This window comes from Bombina bombina, chromosome 3 (genome assembly GCF_027579735.1).
Source record: "Bombina bombina isolate aBomBom1 chromosome 3, aBomBom1.pri, whole genome shotgun sequence".
Classification (NCBI taxonomy): Eukaryota; Metazoa; Chordata; class Amphibia; order Anura; family Bombinatoridae; genus Bombina; species Bombina bombina.
The window spans coordinates 210,065,610-210,085,361 of record NC_069501.1 but is presented as its reverse complement, the minus strand read 5'-3'; the positions used below and the strand labels follow the sequence as shown (position 1 = coordinate 210,085,361).

Sequence of the window (19,752 nt, the reverse complement as noted above, 5' to 3'; positions counted from 1 at the left end):
TGCCTGAAGTACTTTTCTACCAAAAACTGCTTCAGAAGAAGAAAACACATCAAAATGGTAGAATTTAGTAAAAGTATGCAAAGAAGACCAAGTTGCTGCTTTGCAAATCTGATCAACTGAAGCTTCATTCCTATACGCCCAGGAAGTAGAAACTGACCTAGTAGAATGAGCTGTAATCCTTTGAGGCGGAGTTTTACCCGACTCGACATAGGCATGATGAAACAAAGATTTTAACCAAGATGCCAAAGAAATGGCAGAAGCCTTCTGACCTTTCCTAGAACCGGAAAAGATAACAAATAGACTAGAAGTCTTTCGGAAATCCTTAGTAGCTTCAACAATATTTCAAAGCTCTAACTACATCCAAAGAATGCAACGACTTTTCCTTAGAATTCTTAGGATTAGGACACAATGAAGGAACCACAATTTCTCTACTAATGTTGTTAGAATTCACAACCTTAGGTAAAAATTTAAAAGAAGTTCGCAACACCGCCTTATCCTGATGAAAAATCAGAAAAAAGGAGACTCACAAGAAAGAGCAGATAATTCAGAAACTCTTCTAGCAGAAGAGATGGCCAAAAGAAACAAAACTTTCCAAGAAAGTAATTTAATGTCCAGCGAATGCATAGGTTCAAACGGAGGAGCTTGAAGAGCCCCCCAGAACCAAATTCAAACTCCAAGGAGGAGAAATTGACTTAACAGGTTTTATACGAGCCAAAGCTTGTACAAAACAATGAATATCAGGTAGACTAGCAATCTTTCTGTGAAAAAAAGCAGAGATTTGACCTTTCAAGGAACTTGCAGACAAACCTTATCCAAACCATCCTGAAGAAACTGTAAAATTCTAGGAATTCTAAAAGAATGCCAAGAAAAAATGATGAGAAAAACACCAAGAAATGTAAATCTTCCAGACTCGATAATATATCTTCCTAGATACAGTTTTACGAGCCTGTAACATAGTATTAATCGGAACTTCCGGTGGGCGGCTCTACAAGATGGCTGCAAGCTGTACCAGCTCCGAGGAAAATCTCTTCCTATTTTAATATTGCAGCCATTTATCCATGCCATCTGCATTTCTCTTGACAGGCAAGCTGTCCGAGACCAACTAGCAGATAGAAGAAATAACAGCTCTTCTACCCTGGAAAGTCAATCTGAAGAATAAAGCCGTTAGGCACTGTGGCGGGAGTTACTGCCACGCTGTATATACCCTAGCAATTGGCTCCTGCTCTGATATAATGGAGATACCCACCGCCAAAGAGTGTCATGATGTTACCTGCATCCTAGCTGAACTACAGAATCTGCTCTTACCTAAACTGGAGAGACTCGTATGCTCTTGTGCAAGCTTATGCACTATGCTACAATCTATGAAACAGGTGGGTCATCAAGGGAAGCCGGGCATCAAGCCTACGCCACAAAATGCTACGCTGGGCCCCGTCTCCCAAACACTGGTTGATGACAGCCTAATAGCCCCCAAATCCTTGCGGAGGAGAGAAATGGCGACCCGAGCGCTCTCTCCCGCTGTCAAACTAGTGCATCGCATTAGGGAACCGACCGGTGACTTACAAGAGAAATTGCCGACTTCTCAGTTGACCCACATGCTAATGACGACTGCTCCGGATTTGATATCCCATATGAATCTCTTCTGGAAGCCTGCTGTATCTTCAGAGAACAGCGCACTGTCACCGCCTATGACCCACTCGGCAAGTGTCACAGCCCCAGCTACAGATCCACACTTGGAAATGACAGTGGCCTATGGCATTGCTTACCCCATTTTGACTGCCTCGTGTACCATCTCCACTACACCCAAAGATCGGCAGGATCACTACATGTGCGGACCCAAAGGCCTACCTGTATGCTCAGCCAGCGACTCTGGAGCTGACAAGCCTGTTGAAGGCATTGCCCACTACAGCTGCGACACTACAGACCACATCAAGAATTCCCTTGTCTGGCAACAACGGCCCATTATTAAACGTGGAGGCTGGCAAAACTACTACCCAGGTATGAATAGCCTTACAGCTACACTACTTACTATCAAAACTGAAGAAGCATGGTGCAGTTTCTGCAGAGGTATTGGAGGACGCCCAGTACCGGCAAACATGTACATACTGAGAACCCATGTTCAGGTCAATTTCAAACATGACTGCAGAGCAAGGGGCATCGACTGACTGGTTGCATGACTTTTTCAACTGCTGGCCAGTATACCGCTGCAATTATCCCATGTTTTGAACTGCTCAGAAACACTGTTTGACCAACAAATGGGTATACCCCAGAGATGGAACTGTGGCTTACAATTAGTATAAGTGACTGGTTGCATGACTATCTCAACTGCTGGCCAGTATACCGCTGCAACTATCCCATGTTTTGAACTGCTCAGAAATACTGTTTCATTTGCAACGGGGTACACCTCAGAGATGGAACTGCTGTTTATATTTAGTATAAGTGACTGATTGCATGGCTATCTCAATTACTGGCCAGTATACCGCTGCAATTATCCCATGTTTCGAACTGCTCAGAAACGCTGTTTGATTTACAACTGGGTATACCCCAGAGATGGAACTGCTGTTTATAATTAGTATAAGTTTGTTGGTCTTATCTGTTTTACTTTTAGAGCTAGATTTTCTTTTATTAATGCTGACTACCCCGAGGTAACAGGGGGTCCCTCTACATGTGTGAAATAGGTAAAGCTTAAGCATAACCTGCCTTATGCCCCCTATTGCAATAGTTGATTTTCATTTGTCTGGCGTGTGTATGTAGATCTACCCTAGTTATGATAATCCGACTAATTTTGCTGAGATAACCTTTATCCCACGCCATCACCCTACCACTATATCCATACCTGTCAATATGGAAACACAGATTCTCCCCTTTTAGCTAAGTATGTCCTCAAATTTAGTTGCCCTGAGGGTTAGCACCTTTGTAATAATTTTTAGAACCTATAGTTTTTTTTTGTGTTTTTTTTTTTTTCTCTCTTGTAGCAGCCTGGGATAGGCATATCAATGCCATACTTTTAGGGGGGGTCACCTTACCAAATCTTTTAAGTAACTTCTAGCCCAATCATCCTACATATGGGTGTGACAGGTGCCCCCTACATTATTTCAATTTCACCAGCAAGGGACCTTTAATGTAATCCTATATAACATCCAGTAACTTAGGGCCCGTGTCCCGTTGGCTCCCTGTGTGAATGCGCAATTGTGTGACCCTGTTTTTATAGTATAGGGAAGCTGTAGAGGCTCCACTGTTAGTTTAGCACATGTGTTTCATAAACAGACAGTGTATGTGTGGTGTCTTATCAATCACCCTTGTGTTCTGAGACTACTCTATATACTCTGCTACTCACTTAATTTGGGTGTTCATTGTTTTAGCATTATGTGAAAATGTGGGCTGTACTTTGATATGCCATGTATTCTAACACCTACTGTAATACAGGAGGTATGTTTGCTCACTACATTTAAAGTTCTAACTTAAGAGACAACACTCATTCTACCACCAAAAGATAGAGCTTGCAAGTTGTACCCTCATTGCCTCCCCTCAACGCAGTAGTATCTTTGTCTCTGGAGAGGCCTTATATCCAATCCTATTCGCCAATAGACCGTTATAGTACGGATGTTTCCATTTATTTACCTTTCCAACAACTTTATTGTGAACCCTGACGAAAGCATTCCCATAGAGCTCACTCTGCCCCCTTTGAGCCTTGCTAATTATTCATAAATGACAAGGTTATTTTAGATCTCATCCCACAAGAACTAGTCCACTTATGCATAACACTTATATATGAGGCCTGAAAGCACTGGGAGGATTGTAATTTCAATCTGATTCACACTCACACAGGATTGTAATTCACTCTGAACATAAAACCCTTCATAAGTGGTTGTCCCACACATTCATCTCACAGGGTGACACATATGTATTCTCAATAGGAGAAGGTATTAGTTTTAGTCCTAGCCTAGTTTTATTTTAGTTTAGTATTGTTTTGTTTTGTGATGTTATGTTAGGTTTGGAAAAAAAGAAAACCCCAACGTTGTGTGCAAATATTCTACAAATGGTAATCCTGCATTAGCATATTCTAAGAAATGTTAAAACTGATCTCTCTGTGAATTATCTACCTTTTAACATATTGTGCTCTGCCCTGCGTGGCGCAATATATGCAGTATGTATGACTGTACACATTGTTGGATATAAATAAAAGTTTAAAAAAAAAAAAACATAGTATTAATCACAGAGTCAGAGAAACCTATATGACTGAGAATCAAGCTTTCAATCTCCATACCTTCAAATTTAAGGATTTGAGAAACCTGATGGAAAAAAGGACCTTGCGATAGAAGGTCTGTTCTTAACGGAAGAGTCCACGGTTGGCAAGTGGCCATCCGGACAAGATCCGCATACCAAAACCTGAGAGGCCATGCTGGAGCCACCAGAAGAATAAACGAACGCTCCTTTAGAATCTTGGAAAAAGAACTAGAGGCGGAAAGATATAAGCAGGATGATACTTCCAAGGAAGTGACAATGCATCCACTGCTTCCGCCTGAGGATCCCTGGATCTGGACAGATACCTGGGAAGCTTCTTGTTTAGATGAGAAGCCATCAGATCTATTTCTGGAAGTCCCCATATTTGAACAATCTGAAGAAATACCTCTGGGTGAAGAAACCATTCGCCCGGATGTAGCGTTTGGCGACTGAGATAATCCGCTTCCCAATTGTCTATACCTGGGATATGAACCGCAGAATTTAGACAGGAGCTGGATTCCGCCCATACAAGTATTCGAGAGACTTCTTTCATAGCCAGAGGACTGTGAGTTCCTCCTTGATGATTGACATATGCCACGGTTGTGACATTGTCCGTCTGGAAACAAATGAACGACTCTCTCTTTAGAAGAGGCCATGACTGAAGAGCTCTGAAAATTGCACGGAGTTCCAAAATGTTGATTGGTAATCTCGCCTCCTGAGATTCCCAAACCCCTTGTGCTGTCAGAAACCCCCATACAGCTCCCCAACCTGTCAGACTTGCATCTGTTGAGATCATAGTCTAGGTTGGAAGAACAAAGGAAGCCCCCTGAACTAAACGATGGTGGTCTGTCCACCACGTCAGAGAGTGTCGAACAATCGGTTTTAAAGATATTAATTGAGATATCTTTGTATAATCCCTGCACCACTGGTTCAGCATACAGAGCTGAAGAGGTCGCATGTGAAAACGAGCAAAGGGGATCGCGTCCAATGCAGCAGTCATAAGACCTAGAATTTCCATGCATAAGGCTACTGAAGGGAAAGATTGAGACTGAAGGTTTCGACAAGCTGAAACCAATTTCAGACGCCTCTTGTCCGTCAGAGACAGAATCAAGGACACTGAATCTATCAGGAAACCTAAAAAGGTTACCCTTGTCTGAGGAATCAAACAAACTTTTTGGTAAATTGATCCTACAACCATGTTCTTGAAGAAACAACACTTATAAAAGACTGGAAAGGTTCTTTCTAGTGAAAATGAGCAAAGGGAATTGAATCCAATGCTGTGGCCATAAGACCTAAAACTTCTATGCATATATAGCAACTGAAGGAAATAATAGAGACTAAAGGAACCGATAGACGGAACCCAATAAAATTATCCCTTGTCTGATAGAGACAAGTACAGTGACACAAACTATCTGGAAACCTAAAAAAGGTGACCCTTGTGTGAGGAATCAAGAGCTTTTGAAAAAAAGATCCTCTATGTCCTGAAGAGCAAGTAAATCATATGAGATTCAGCATCCACAGAAAATAATCTGAATGAAAACAGAAAAATGAAAATATGCATTTATTGTATCTAATGAAAACAAATAATGCTATCAATGACGATAAAAAGGCAAAATAGTTTGAATAAAACTCCAAAACCCGGTTCCTCAAAAGGAACTGGAAGAAATACCCCAGAAGATTCCAGGTCTGAGCAGCGTTTGAACCCCATGGGTGCCTAGCCATGCTACAACAGTACCCAAAATATATAGGACAGAAACACAGTTAAAGAAAGTGTTAGCCTAACTGGAATAAAATCAAAGAAATTTGGACAAAATAAATTTCAAAGAAGCCTTAACCTGCCCCTTACCAGCCAAGCTGGAATACGGCACGTACATCGCAATATTAGGGGGCTGATTTCGAACTCCAATTATAGACATGTTACTTGGGAAAGAACTCAGGAATTCGTTCCTTAACAAGAACAACCAAACCAGTATAAGCTTAAAGTTTTAGTCTTAGAACTCAATCTTGAAGCCCAGAGTAACAGTTAAGAATTGAATCCAATTATAAAACAAATAATTGATTATCTTAGAACAAAAGAAATATGGATTTTTTATTTATTTTTTTAAAAATCACAAAATTCTTCTAGCTAAAAACATAGATTAACCCTCATTTGCGAAAATATTCAATAAAATGAAGACACAAATGAAATTATTAGCATGACAGTCCAGTTTAAAGGACCAGCCAATACAGTGGACTTGCATAATCAATAAATGCAAAACAACAAGACAAATGCAACAGCACCTAGTCTAGTAAATGTTGTCCCTTTAACAATGCTAAAATAAATCATAATCTGGTACTTGATCTTAAAGTAAACAGAGAAAATGAAGCAATTGCAATATCCAAATAAATCACAGGACCAAGAAAAGTACCTGAAACTAAATAATTTTCCATAAATAAGATACAACTATCTAAAGGAAAATAAATACTATTTTGCTATAGAAACAATAGCATAATTAGTAGAATTAGAGATAGCCCCAATAAATTGGAGAACCCTCCAAATTGAGTTTAACTGCTAGCAAAGAATATAGTTTAAAACCTTTGAAGAGGAAATAAAAGAAAATTCTCAGCCTATTCCATTCCCTAGTATGGGGAATTGGAAAGAAAACCTCTGAAAACACAGAAGAAATAAATAGGCAGAAATAATGTCAGCTAGTCTTAAAGAACTAGTTACCTTAATATCCAAAATAATCAACACCTTTTCAACAAAGAACAAATGTACTTTAATAATAGAAAAATAATAAAAAAGTAGATTTGTTAGTGTCAATATCTGATGAAGAAAATTTCTGAAAGAGAAAAAAACATCATCAGAGAAGGATAAATCAGTATGTTGTTGGTCATTTGAAACTTCAATAATTAAAAAAGAAGTGAAAAAAGACCTAAAAAATTTATTAGAAGGCACAAAGTCAGACAAAGCCTTTAAAATAGAATCAGAAAAATATTTCTTATAAATCTTCTAAATATTTTTTGTAAGAAAGGAAATATATAAAGCATAAATACTAATGGATTCCGCATGTAAAAGTATAACATAATAACTTATTACAAACCATAGCTAAAGATAAACATTTATAACATTTAAAATAAATGAACTTAGCTTTGGTAGAACTGAAACTCAGTTAAGCGTTTTTCCAGAAGTGGCTTCTGATTCAGAGTCAATCTGAGACATCTTGCAATATGTAATAGAAAAAACAACATATAAAGCAAAATTGATCAAATTCCTTAAATGACAGTTTCAAGAATGGGAAAAAAATGCCAATGAACAAGCTTCTAGCAACCAGAAGCAATAAATAATGAGACTTAAATATTGTGGAGACAACAATGACGCTCAAATTACCACATCCGGTAACGCCGACATTTTTTGGCGCAAAAACGTCAAAAAAATGACGCAACTTCCGGCGACACGTATGAAGAAAATTTTTGCGCCAAGAATGACGCAATAAAATGAAGCATTTTCAGCCCCCGCGAGCCTAACAGCCCACAGGAAAAAAAGTCAAATTTTAAGGTAAGAATTTTTTTTAATTATTCATATGCATTATCCCAAATATGAAACTGACTGTCTGAAAATAAGGAACGTTGAACATCCTGAATCAAGGCAAATAAATGTTTAAACACATATATTTAGAACTTTATATAAAAGTGCCCAACCATAGCTTAGAGTGTCACAGAAAATAAGACTTACTTACCCCAGGACACTCATCTACATGTAGTAGAAAGCCAAACCAGTACTGAAACGAGAATCAGTAGAGGTAATGGTATATATAAGAGTATATCGTCGATCTGAAAAGGGAGGTAAGAGATGAATCTCTACGACCGATAACAGAGAACCTATGAAATAGACCCCGTAGAAGGAGATCATTGAATTCAAATAGGCAATACTCTCTTCACATCCCTCTGACATTCACTGCACACTGAGAGGAAAACCGGGCTCCAACCTGCTGCGGAGCGCATATCAACGTAGAATCTAGCACAAACTTACTTCACCACCTCCACAGGAGGCAAAGTTTGTAAAACTGATTTGTGGGTGTGGTGAGGGGTGTATTTTTAGGCATTTTGAGGTTTGGGAAACTTTGCCCCTCCTGGTAGGAATGTATAGCCCATACGTCACTAGCTCATGGACTCTTGCTAATTACATGAAAGAAATTATTCTGTTTGGTCCTTAACTTATTGGACCTATCCTGAGGAAGGGCGTGACCTTTCCCTCCAGTAATATCAGAAATGATCTCCTTCAGACCAGGCCCGAATAGGTTCTGTCCCTTGAAGGGGATGTTAAGAAGCTTAGACTTTGAAGTAACGTCTGCTGACCAGGACTTAAGCAATAGCGCGCTACGCGCAAAAATGGAAAAACCTGAATTCTTAGCCGTTAGCTTGGCTAAATGAAAAATGGCGTCAGAAATAAAGGAGTTAGCTAACTTAAGAGCTTTAATCCTGTCTAGAATATCGTCTAGCGGGGTCTCCACCTGTAGAGCCTCCTCAAGAGACTCAAACCAAAAACCAAAAAGCCACTGCAGCAGTAACTGGGGCAATGCATGCAAGAGGCTGGAGAATAAAACCTTGCTGTATAAAATTTTTCTTAAGGAGACCCTCCAATTTTTTATCCATAGGATCTAGGAAAGCACAACTGTCCTCGACGGGGATAGTTGTACGCTTAGCTAGGGTAGAGACTGCTCTCTCCGCCTTAGGAACCGTCTGCCACGAGTCCCGTATGGCGGCATCAATGGGAAACATCTTTTTAAAGGGAGAGAACGGTACATCTGGTCTATCATATTCCTTAGTAATAATTTCCGAAAACCTCTTAGGGACTGGAAAAACATCAGTGTAAACAGGCACTGCAAAGTATTTGTCCATTTTACATAATTTCTCTGGAACCACAATGGGGTCACAGTCATCCAGAGTTGCTAAAACCTCCCTAAGCAATAAGCGGAGGTGTTCAAGTTTAAATTTAAAAGCTGTTATTTCAGAATCAGACTGAAGTAACGCCTTCCCCGAGTCTGAAATGTCACCCACAGATAGAAGCTCACCTGCCTCGGCTTCTGAGCATTGTGAGGGTATATCGGACACAGGCATTAAAGCGTCAGAAAGCTCTGTATTAGTTCTAGCCCCAGAGCTGTCTCGCTTTCCTTGTAACCCTGGCAGTTTGGAGAATACCTCTGAGAGGGTAGCATTCATAACTGCCGCCATGTCCTGTAAGGTAAAAGAATTAGACGCGCTAGATGTACTTGGCGTCACTTGAGCGGGAGTTATAGGTTCTGACACATGGGGAGAGCTAGATGGCATAATCTCCCTCTTTTCAATCAGAGAATCCCCTGGAGATAAATCTTTAAGCGCCATAATATTGTCTTTATAGTTTATACAAATATCAGTACATTTGGTACACATTCTAAGAGGGGGTTCCACAATGGCTTCCAAACATATTGAACAAGGAGTTTCCTCTATGTCAGACATGTTTAAACAGACTAGTAATGAGACAAGCAAGCTTGGAAAACACTTTAATAAAGGTGAAACAGCAATTAAACAAAAACGTTACTGTGCAAAACAGTGTAAAAATACAGTAAAATCTTTGAAATTTTTACAGTGTGTGTAAGGGACTAAAGCAACATTGCACCCACTTGCAAATGGATGATTAACCCCTTAGGCCCCAAACCGGATTGAAAAACGTTAAAACACGTTAAAAGTCAATTGAGCACCTTGCCACAGCTCTGCTGAGGCTCCTACCTGCCCTCAAATACGATTTTGTGCAGAAATAACCCATTTGAAATGGTCCTCAGATGCCAGAGGACTCCTCTAGGGAAGCTGGCTGTCTCAGTCTGAATTAAAACTGTACAGTTAGAGTGCTAAAATAGGCCCCTCCCACCATGTACTGGATGCCAGAGGGACCTTAAGAAAATACTCCTAGGAGTATCTGACTAGCCATGTGGAAACTAGGCCCCAAATAAAGACTTATCTCCCTCAGAGAAAAAACGTCCTATTTATGAAATCATGTAAACGTTTTGTCATTAAGTAATATGAGTATTAACATGAGTATTACCCTGTTTTGTAAGAATGATCCCAGTCGCTGTTAAATCACTGCATCAGGCTTACCTCAAAGCTCTGTCAGCATTTTCTAGAACTTATTCATCTCTCTAGAAATAAAATACTGAACATACCTCAAAGCAGGTAATCTGCAGACCGTTCCCCCAACTGAAGTTTTCCCATATTCCTCAGTTATGTGTGAGAACAGCAATGGACCTTAGTTACAAACCGCTAAGATCATCAAACCTCCAGGCAGAATTCTTCTTCTAATTTCTGCCTGAGAGTAAAACAATACAACGCTGGTACCGTTTAAAAATAAACTCTTGATTGAAGGTAAAACTAAACTAAGTCACCACATCTCTCTTGATACTTCCTTTCTTGTCGAGAGTTGCAAGAGAATGACTGGGGGTGGCAGTTAGGGGAGGAGCTATATAGACAGCTCTGCTGTGGGTGTCCTCTTGCAACTTCCTGTTGGGAAGGAGAATATCCCACAAGTAATGGATGAACCCGTGGACTGGATACACCTTACAAGAGAAATATTTTTTACTGCCCGACTAAAAACTCCCGTCTACCCCTTGGTCCTGGTTGAAGACCCTGGGGAGGAAATGTATCTCAAATTGGTTAGGGAACCCCTCTCAACAACATGAAAAACAGTACTTCAGATTTTACCTCACTACATCTTAGAGGCAACAATATTGACTTAGGGATTAAAGCTCTGGAATGTAGTGTGTTTTTGCCTTCTTCTACTGGACCGGAGCTTAATCCCACATGTGATGTCTTGTGGACAATCTCACGAAAGAAAAGATCCTTAATAATTCAGCCTAACTTCAAAGTTAGGCCATGATGTGGATTTGCATAACTAATTTCTTTCTATAATCACCTTATCTATGCATACTAAGCACTTGCCATACAATGTAATCTCTAAAGATTTAACAGATACTCACTGTCATAAGATACAATATGGCCACTCTTGCCTTCATAGATAACATGGCCTTTAGCAGAAGATTCCTCCCTGCATTTCTCTGGGCTACTACAATCTTCTGTTGCCAATTGGGTGATGGTTGTCTTAAGCAAGACATCAGCAGCAATACCAGACTGTGACAGAGCAGGTGTACCCTTAAAATGCAATAGCAGAAGATGAATGTGTTAGATACTTTTAAATACAATAGCAGAATAATAAATCAGAAGCATTTATTAATATAGAGGCAATACATTTAGCAACTTTGAAAAGATGCTATTCTTGTTATGCCACAGAAAGTGTCTAATATGTCCCTTGTTCCATTTTATTTTAGACTTAAAAGAAAAATATTTTCTACAAATAAAAAAATAAAATTATCAAAAGTTCCAAATTTTCACTGTTAAAATTGAAATATATTCTAATTTAGGTATCATGGCAATTTATTAATCTAACATTTATTTGCTGTACTTTTGCAAAAACATAAATTATGCATACCTGAAATTTAATTTCCATCTGTGGGAGGAGAGTCCACTGCTTCATTCATTACTTGTGGGAATTAAGAACCTGGCCACCAGAAGGAGGCAAAGACACCTCAGCCAAAGGCTTAAATACCTCCCCCACTCCCCTCATCCCCCATTCATTCTGCAGAGGGAACAAGGAACAGTAGGAGAAATATCAGGGTATAAACGGTGCCAGAAGAATAAAATTAAATTTAGGTCCGACCACCGGAGAAACGGGTGGGAGCAGTGGACTCTCCTCCCACAGATGGAAATTAAATTATCAGGTAAGCCTAATTTATGTTTTCCAGGAGGAGAGTCCACTGGTTCATTCATTACTTGTGGGAACAAATACCCAAGCTCTAGAGGACACTGAATGAAAAAAAACGGGGAGGGTAAAAGGAGGCAGACCCTTAACTGAGGGCACTACAGCCTGCAGAACCTCTACCAAAAGCTGCTTCCGCCGAAGCAAAAACATAAAATTTGTAAAAATTTAGCAAAAGTATGTAAGGAAGACCAAGTCGCCGCCTTACAAATCTGCTCCATAGAAGCCTAGTTTTTAAAGGCCCAAGAAGAGGCCACAGCCCAAGTTGATTGAGCCGTAATCCTCTGAGCAGGCTTATGTCTCGCTGTCTCATAGGCCAGACGGATAATGCTCCTCAACCAAAAAGACAGTGAAGTGGAAGAGGCCCTGTGCCCCCTGCGCTTCCCTGAATACACAACAAATAAAGTCGAAGTCTGTCTGAATTCCTTTGTGGCCTGAAGATAAAACTTCAAGGCCCAAACCACGTCCAAATTATGAAGCAACCTTTCCTTTGACGAAGAAGGGTTAGGACACAAGGAAGGAACTACAGGTATACCTCACTTTACAGCGTTTCGCTAATACAGCGCTTTGTGGCATTGAAATTCAACCTCCAAGGATTTTGAAACAGTGCTGCAATCATTGTGAGATTGCGAGAAAAGTGACTGGCACCATTTTGTTATGCTTAGTTCATGTTTACAGCATTACAGTGCAATCTGTGTCTCAGTGCTATAGTCTGGCAAATTGTACTACAGTACAGTAATTGTCACTATTTTACAGGTACAGTATTTATTGAATACTGTGCTGTGCTAAACTAAACGTAGCACTATTGCACCCCTAATATATGTTAGTTCAAACATGTTTTCAAGTCTTTAAACACACTGGCAAGTGAAAAGAAAGCTAAAACTGCCTTGTTTCACTTTAAGGCGGTTTTCACTTTACAGCGGGGTTCCGGTCCCTAACCCGCTGTATGAGCGGGGTATACCTTTTTTTAGCAGAAAGCGCAAGTGCTCCATCTTAAATTTAAAATCTGGCTCCTCCGAAGACAGAGGCCTAGATGTCGCCGATTCTGACTCAGAGAGAGCGTCCTCCGAAGAGTTTGAGTCGTCTTCATCAGCAGATAATCTGTCAGAGACATCCAGTAAAGTCGATAACCCCTGGGACAGATAGCTATGATTCACCTTTCGCTTGCGCTTAGCAGGACGTGGTAAGGCATTGAAGGCCGCAGACACCGCTGTCTGTAACTGCTCAGCAAAATCTGGCAGCCAAAAGGCCCCTCCCGCAAAAGGATTAGGATTGGCCAAAAGGCTCCTCCCGTGGGAGGATTAGGATCGGCCTGGGGAGCTGCATGTGCAATCGGAGATGAATGTAGGGAACGCACCTCGCAGGACGGAGAACCCTCTGAGGTGGACGGCTCAGTTGTACTAAATACCTTGTTCTTTTTAGATATTGCAATCTTATCAAAGCATGTGGAACAGAGTTGAGCAGGTCGGATCAACCGAGACCTCCTCACAATATACACAGTTAGGTTTAATTAAAGAGGGAGTACCCTCTAACATATCAGAGTCCTTTATTACGGAATAGATATAAGCTAAATTGCACCTTTATATCCCAATGGCCGGGACACTCACCTCCTCCTATGACCCGGACAACAGAGAAAACGCTTCGTCTCCTGCAACCACCGGTCAAGAAAGAGGAAGTTGAAAAGGCTGCACCCAGTCACATGAAGTGCCATGCAGGAACCGCCCCTGCACTTAAAGAGAAAACGCGCCAAAAAATGCTGCGTCGACATCTCAAAAAACAGTTTGCACATTGATAGAGCCTCATCTCACACATGTTACAGTATAAACACAATAAACAGACAACATTGTGCACAAATCCCCCCTATTCAATAACTACCATTCCTGGGGTATTAACCCTTGATTCTATACAGATAAAAGGACACACATTGTGACCCTGTCTTCTAATGTTATATGTATATAATGAAACAATCTTACCAGAATCTACGCCATGGAACAGGAACTCGGCCTTTCAAGTGTGACAGGTTAGTAGCGTCGCTCCTGACATAGACTTGAGAGCAGAAAGCAGGCAGCAAAACTCGTCAACGCCGATTGCTTATGGAGCTGTTAATCTGTGGGTGGATAGTTTCGCAGAAACACTCTCCCTGCATCTCCGGACTCTAACTTTCACCCATGCTCTCACTGAGAGGCTGACAGGACTACTTAAAACTCCAGTCCCATTGCGAAGAGTACTACCCTCCATAAGAGACTACTCCGAATCTTCCAACACTTCTCTGCCAACCTTCTGTGACGAAAGGTAAAGAATGACTGGGGGATGAGGGGAGTGGGGAAGGTATTTAAGCCTTTGGCTGGGGTGTCTTTGCCTCCTCCTGGTGGCCAGGTTCTTAATTCCCACAAGTAATGAATGAAGCAGTGGACTCTCCTCCCATTAAGATGGAAATATAATCTATCTTGCATTTTCAAATTATTTGATTTTGGAACAGATTCAAATTATGAAATTAGTCTTTTTAAGCATATTTTCATAAAAAAGTTAATTTCATTAGTGTTTAATGTGACAGAACCATACAGTATATTAGACATAACAAATATACAATAACTGCTGATTTCTGTATCTGGGTGATTACAAAGGACGAGATTTGATTTTTCATTTTATAGTGATTGTAGGGATCCAGTGTGATCTGGAGAATAGACCTCTAGTTACACTGTCTCATAGTGCAAGCTGGCAGCTCTGGTATTACCTTGGTGCTTAGTTTAGCTTATTCAGGTCTACTTTACATAAGTCATTTTTTAATTCAGCTTTTAAAAACCAGGGGAAACACGTCTGAGTGTATCTTTGCTAAAAGATGCAATTTTCCCATAATGTAGGTTCAGTTATAGGTAGATAAAACAGTGTGCAAGTTCTTGTTCAAAACTTGAATGTAACAAAAAGATAGTAAAATTACAAAGCAGTGAGCTGCAGGATTGTATGACAGTCATACATTTTCAGAATTAGTAGAACAAAGTTCCAAAACAAGTTTAGAAAAAAATGATAAATATAACAGGTTTATTTTCCAGTGGAAGAAGTCTGGAACACACTAGCCTTGGCAAGGATGGGCCCATATATCTCATGGTATCCAGGGTACTACTTATATTCCAAGCAGCACACAACAGTTTACGCTTTTTAAGGGAAAACAAATTATGCTTACCTGATAATTTCCTTTTATTCTGATGGAAAGAGTCCACAGCTGCATTCATTACTTTTGGGAAACAAGAACCTGGCCACCAGGAGGAGGCAAAGACCCCCCAGCCAAAGGCTTAAATACTTCTCCCACTCCCCTCATCCCCCAGTCATTCTGCCGAGGAACAAGGAACAGTAGAAGAAATATCAGGGTGAAAGGTGCCAGAAGAATAATGACGCCCCACATAAAATTACGGGTGGGGAGCTGTGGACTCTTTCCATCAAAAGAAAAGGAAATTATCAGGTAAGCATAATATACATTTTTCTTTTTAAATGGAAATAATCCACAGCTGCATTCATTACTTTTGGGAAAAAAATACCCAAGTATAGAGGACACTGAATGCCAAGACTGAAGGGTACAATAATAGGTGGCCCATACTGAGGGCACCAAGCCTGAATCTCTACCCGATAAAAAAAACCTGCTTCGTCCGAAGCCGAGAAAATTTTAAGAGGAAAAGCCCCAATGACACTGACTCACAGTTAGTCCAGAAGCAAAACCAGTCCTCCAGGAGACACCGTCGCCCAACAAACGATCCTCCACCGCTCATCTCCACAAATGAAGGAGACACCAGGCGAAACCCCCAAGGGAACAAGGCAAAGGAGAACCAAGGAAACCGAAAGGTCCCCTAATACAAAAAAGAACACCTCCACGAGTGAGCCCAGCTCACAGAGACCCAAAGGGGCCCAAACAGGGAAAGGAGGTCATGCCTATACCAAGAGAAACCCGGGATAAGACCGGGCACAGAGACAGAACAGACGTCTCTCCAACATCCTGCAAGCACGGAATGCAACTGAAGAGGCAAAGTTCTCCCAGTGTCAAGAATACCAAAGCATTCGACCATGAAAAAGTGTGTAATACACCCAGGTGAGAAACCCCAAGTTTGAGAACACAGAGTCCATAACAGGACGACACAGAGGATAGTTGCAAAGAAGAAGAAGCAGTCAAGCAAGAAACAGACTGCAAAAGCAACCCCCAGACAGAGGGCACGCTCCAGGCAACCTAAGTCGCCGGACGTACACACAGGTCCCTAAAAAGGGGAACACAAAACCTCAATCGAGGCCGCCCCCCGAGAAGGAGAGTATACCCTCAGAACCCGAAGGAAGAGTAAGCTGCAACTGTTTCAAACTGCAAACCTTCTGCATGCTAGACAGCTATCCTGTACAAGCTGTTGGATCAAGCCCAAAAGGACAAATCCAGAGGCCTAAAAATGAAGGCCAAACCGCTCAACGTGGTAAGGGGCGTTAAGCCCTCCAACCCATGGGGGAGAAAAACTAAGTTCAGATGAAATCAGATGTCAGAGAGAGTGTGACGCAGTGGAAAACTCCCCTGCCCAGTCATCTAAGACTGAAGGCCATAAGGACTGAAACAATCCTTCCCGCCTCACGGACCCACAGGTCCTCTCGAATGCTTAGTTGAACATGAAAAAAACAGAATTTATGCTTACCTGATAAATTACTTTCTCTTGCGGTGTATCCAGTACACGGATTCATCCTTTACTTGTGGGAAATTCTCATTCCCTACAGGAAGTGGCAAAGAGAGCACACAGCAGAGCTGTCCATATAGCTCCACCTCCCAGTCATTCGACCAAAGGTTAGGAAGAAAAAGGAGAAACCATAGGGTGCAGTGGTGACTGTGGTTTAAACAAAAAAAATTTCACCTGACTTAATTGCCAGGGCGGGCCGTGGACTAGATACACCGCAAGAGAAAGTAATTTATCAGGTAAGCATAAATTCTGTTTTCTCTTGCAAGGTGTATCCAGTCCACGGATTCATCCTTTACTTGTGGGATACCAATACCAAAGCTTTAGGACACGGATGAAGGGAGGGAACAAGGCAGGTACCTTAAACGGAAGGCACCACTGCTTGCAAAACCTTTCTCCCAAAAATAGCCTCCGAAGAAGCAAAAGTATCGAATTTGTAAAATTTTGAAAAAGTATGCAGTGAAGACCAAGTCGCTGCCTTACAAATCTGTTCAACAGAAGCCTCGTTTTTAAAAGCCCATGTGGAAGCCACTGCTCTGGTAGAATGAGCAGTAATAGTTTCAGGAGGCTGCTGGCCAGCAGTCTCAAAGGCCAAACGGATGATGCTTTTCAGCCAAAAGAAAAGAGAGGTAGCAGTCGCTTTCTGACCTCTCCTCTTACCAGAATAGATAACAAACAAGGAAGATGTTTGTCTGAAATCCTTAGTTGCTTGTAAATAGAACTTTAGAGCACGAACTACACCAAGATTGTGCAACAGACGTTAATTCTTCGAGGAAGGATTAGGACACAGAGAAGGAACAACTATTTCCTGGTTAATATTCTTGTTAGAAACAACTTTAGGAAGAAAACCAGGTTTGGTACGCAAAACTACCTTATCTGCGTGGAACACCAGGTAAGGTGAATCACACTGTAAGTCAGATAATTCTGAGACTCTTCGAGCAGAAGAGATAGCTACCAAAAACAAAACTTTCCAAGATAACAACTTAATATCTATGGAATGTAAAGGTTCAAACGGAACCCCTTGAAGAACTGAAAGAACTAGATTTAGACTCCATGGCGGAGCCACAGGTTTATAGACAGGCTTGATTCTGAGTAAAGCCTGTGCAAACGCTTGAACGTCTGGTACCTCTGCAAGACGCTTGTGTAAAAGGATAGACAGAGCAGATATCTGTCCTTTTAAGGAACTAGCTGACAATCCTTTCTCCAATCCTTCTTGGAGAAAAGACAAGATCCTGGGAATCCTAATCTTACTCCATGAGTAACCCTTGGATTCACACCAACAAAGATATTTCCACCATATATTATGGTAGATTTTCCTGGTGAAAGGCTTTCTAGCCTGAATTAGAGTATCTATAACTGACTCAGAGAAACCACGCTTTGATAGAATTAAGCGTTCAATGTCCAAGCAGTCAGACGTAGAGAAATTAGATTTGGATGCTTGAACGGACCCTGTATTAGAAGATCCTGCCTCATTGGCAGTGTCCATGGTGGGACAGATGACATGTCCACTAGGTCTGCATACCAAGTTCTGCATGGCCACGCAGGCGCTATCAGAATCACTGAAGCCTTCTCCTGCTTGATTCTGGCGACCAGACGAGGGAGAAGGGGAAACGGTGGGAAAACATAAGCCAGATTGAAGGACCAAGGTGCTGCTAGAGCATCTATCAATACCGCCTTGGGGTCCCGGGACCTGGTCCCGTAGAGAGGAAGTTTGGTGTTCTGACGGGACGCCATCAGATCCAACTCTGGAGTGCCCCATAGAGTTAGCTGGGCAAATACCTCCGGGTGGAGTTCCCACTCCCCCGGGTGAAAAGTCTGACGACTCAGAAAATCCGCCTCCCAGTTGTCTACTCCTGGGATGTGAATTGCTGAGAGATGGCAGGAGTGATCCCCCGCCCACCTGATTATCTTGGTTACTTCCTTCATCGCTAGGGAACTCTTTGTTCCCCCTTGATGATTGATGTAAGCTACAGTCGTGATGTTGTCCGACTGAAATCTGATGAATGTGGCCGCACCTAGTTGAGGCCATGCCTGAAACGCGTTGAATATCGCCCTCAGTTCCAGAATGTTTATCGGGAGAAGAGATTCTTCCCGAGACCATAAGTCTTGAGCTTTCAGGGAGTCCCAGACTGCACCCCAGCCTAACAGACTGGCGTCGGTCGTTACAATGATCCACTCTGGTCTGCGGAAACATATTCCCTGAGACAGGTGATCCTGAGACAACCCCCAGAGAAGAGAATCTCTGGTCCCCTGGTCCAACTGTATTTGAGGAGACAAATCTGCATAATCCCCATTCCACTGTTTGAGCATGCATAGTTGCAGTGATCTGAGATGTATCCGAGCAAAAGGGACTATGTCCATTGCCACTACCATTAATCCGATTGCCTCCATGCACTGAGCTACAGATGGCCGAGGAATGGAATGAAGAACTCGGCAAGAAGTTAAAAGTTTTAACTTTCTGACCTCCGTCAGAAATATTTTCATTTCTACCGAATCTATCAGCGTTCCTAGGAAGGGAACTCTTGTGAGGGGGGAGAGAGAACTCTTTTTGATGTTCACCTTCCACCCGTGAGACCTCAGAAAGGCCAATACAATCTCCGTGTGAGACTTGGCTCTTTGAAAAGACGGCGCCTGAATTAAGATGTCGTCTAAATAAGGCGCAACTGCTATGCCCCGCGGTCTTAGAACCGCCAGCAGGGACCCTAGCACCTTTGTGAAAATTCTGGGAGCAGTGGCTAACCCGAACAGAAGAGCCACGAACTGGTAATGCTTGTCTAGAAAAGCGAACCTGAGAAACTGATGATGATCTTTGTGGATAGGAATGTGCAGGTACGCATCCTTGAGATCCACGGTAGTCATATATTGACCTTCCTGGATCATAGGTAAGATTGTCTGAATGGTCTCCATCTTGAATGATGGGACTCTGAGGAATCTGTTTAGAATTTTTAGATCCAGGATTGGTCTGAAAGTTCCTTCTTTTTTGGGAACCACAAACAGGTTTGAGTAAAAACC

General features: G+C 41.6%; 1 protein-coding gene across 7 annotated transcripts in view; it reads right to left on the bottom strand.

The window, feature by feature from the left end:
* Positions 1-19,752, bottom strand: part of NCOR1 (nuclear receptor corepressor 1) — a 1,077,134-nt gene that overhangs the window by 240,735 nt on the left and 816,647 nt on the right. For all 7 annotated transcript variants that reach the window (XM_053706113.1, XM_053706112.1, XM_053706115.1 and 4 more), the window contains one exon: positions 11,211-11,382. In XM_053706113.1, the coding sequence (XP_053562088.1) occupies positions 11,211-11,382 (172 nt within the window). The remainder of the gene's footprint in view (positions 1-11,210; positions 11,383-19,752) is intronic.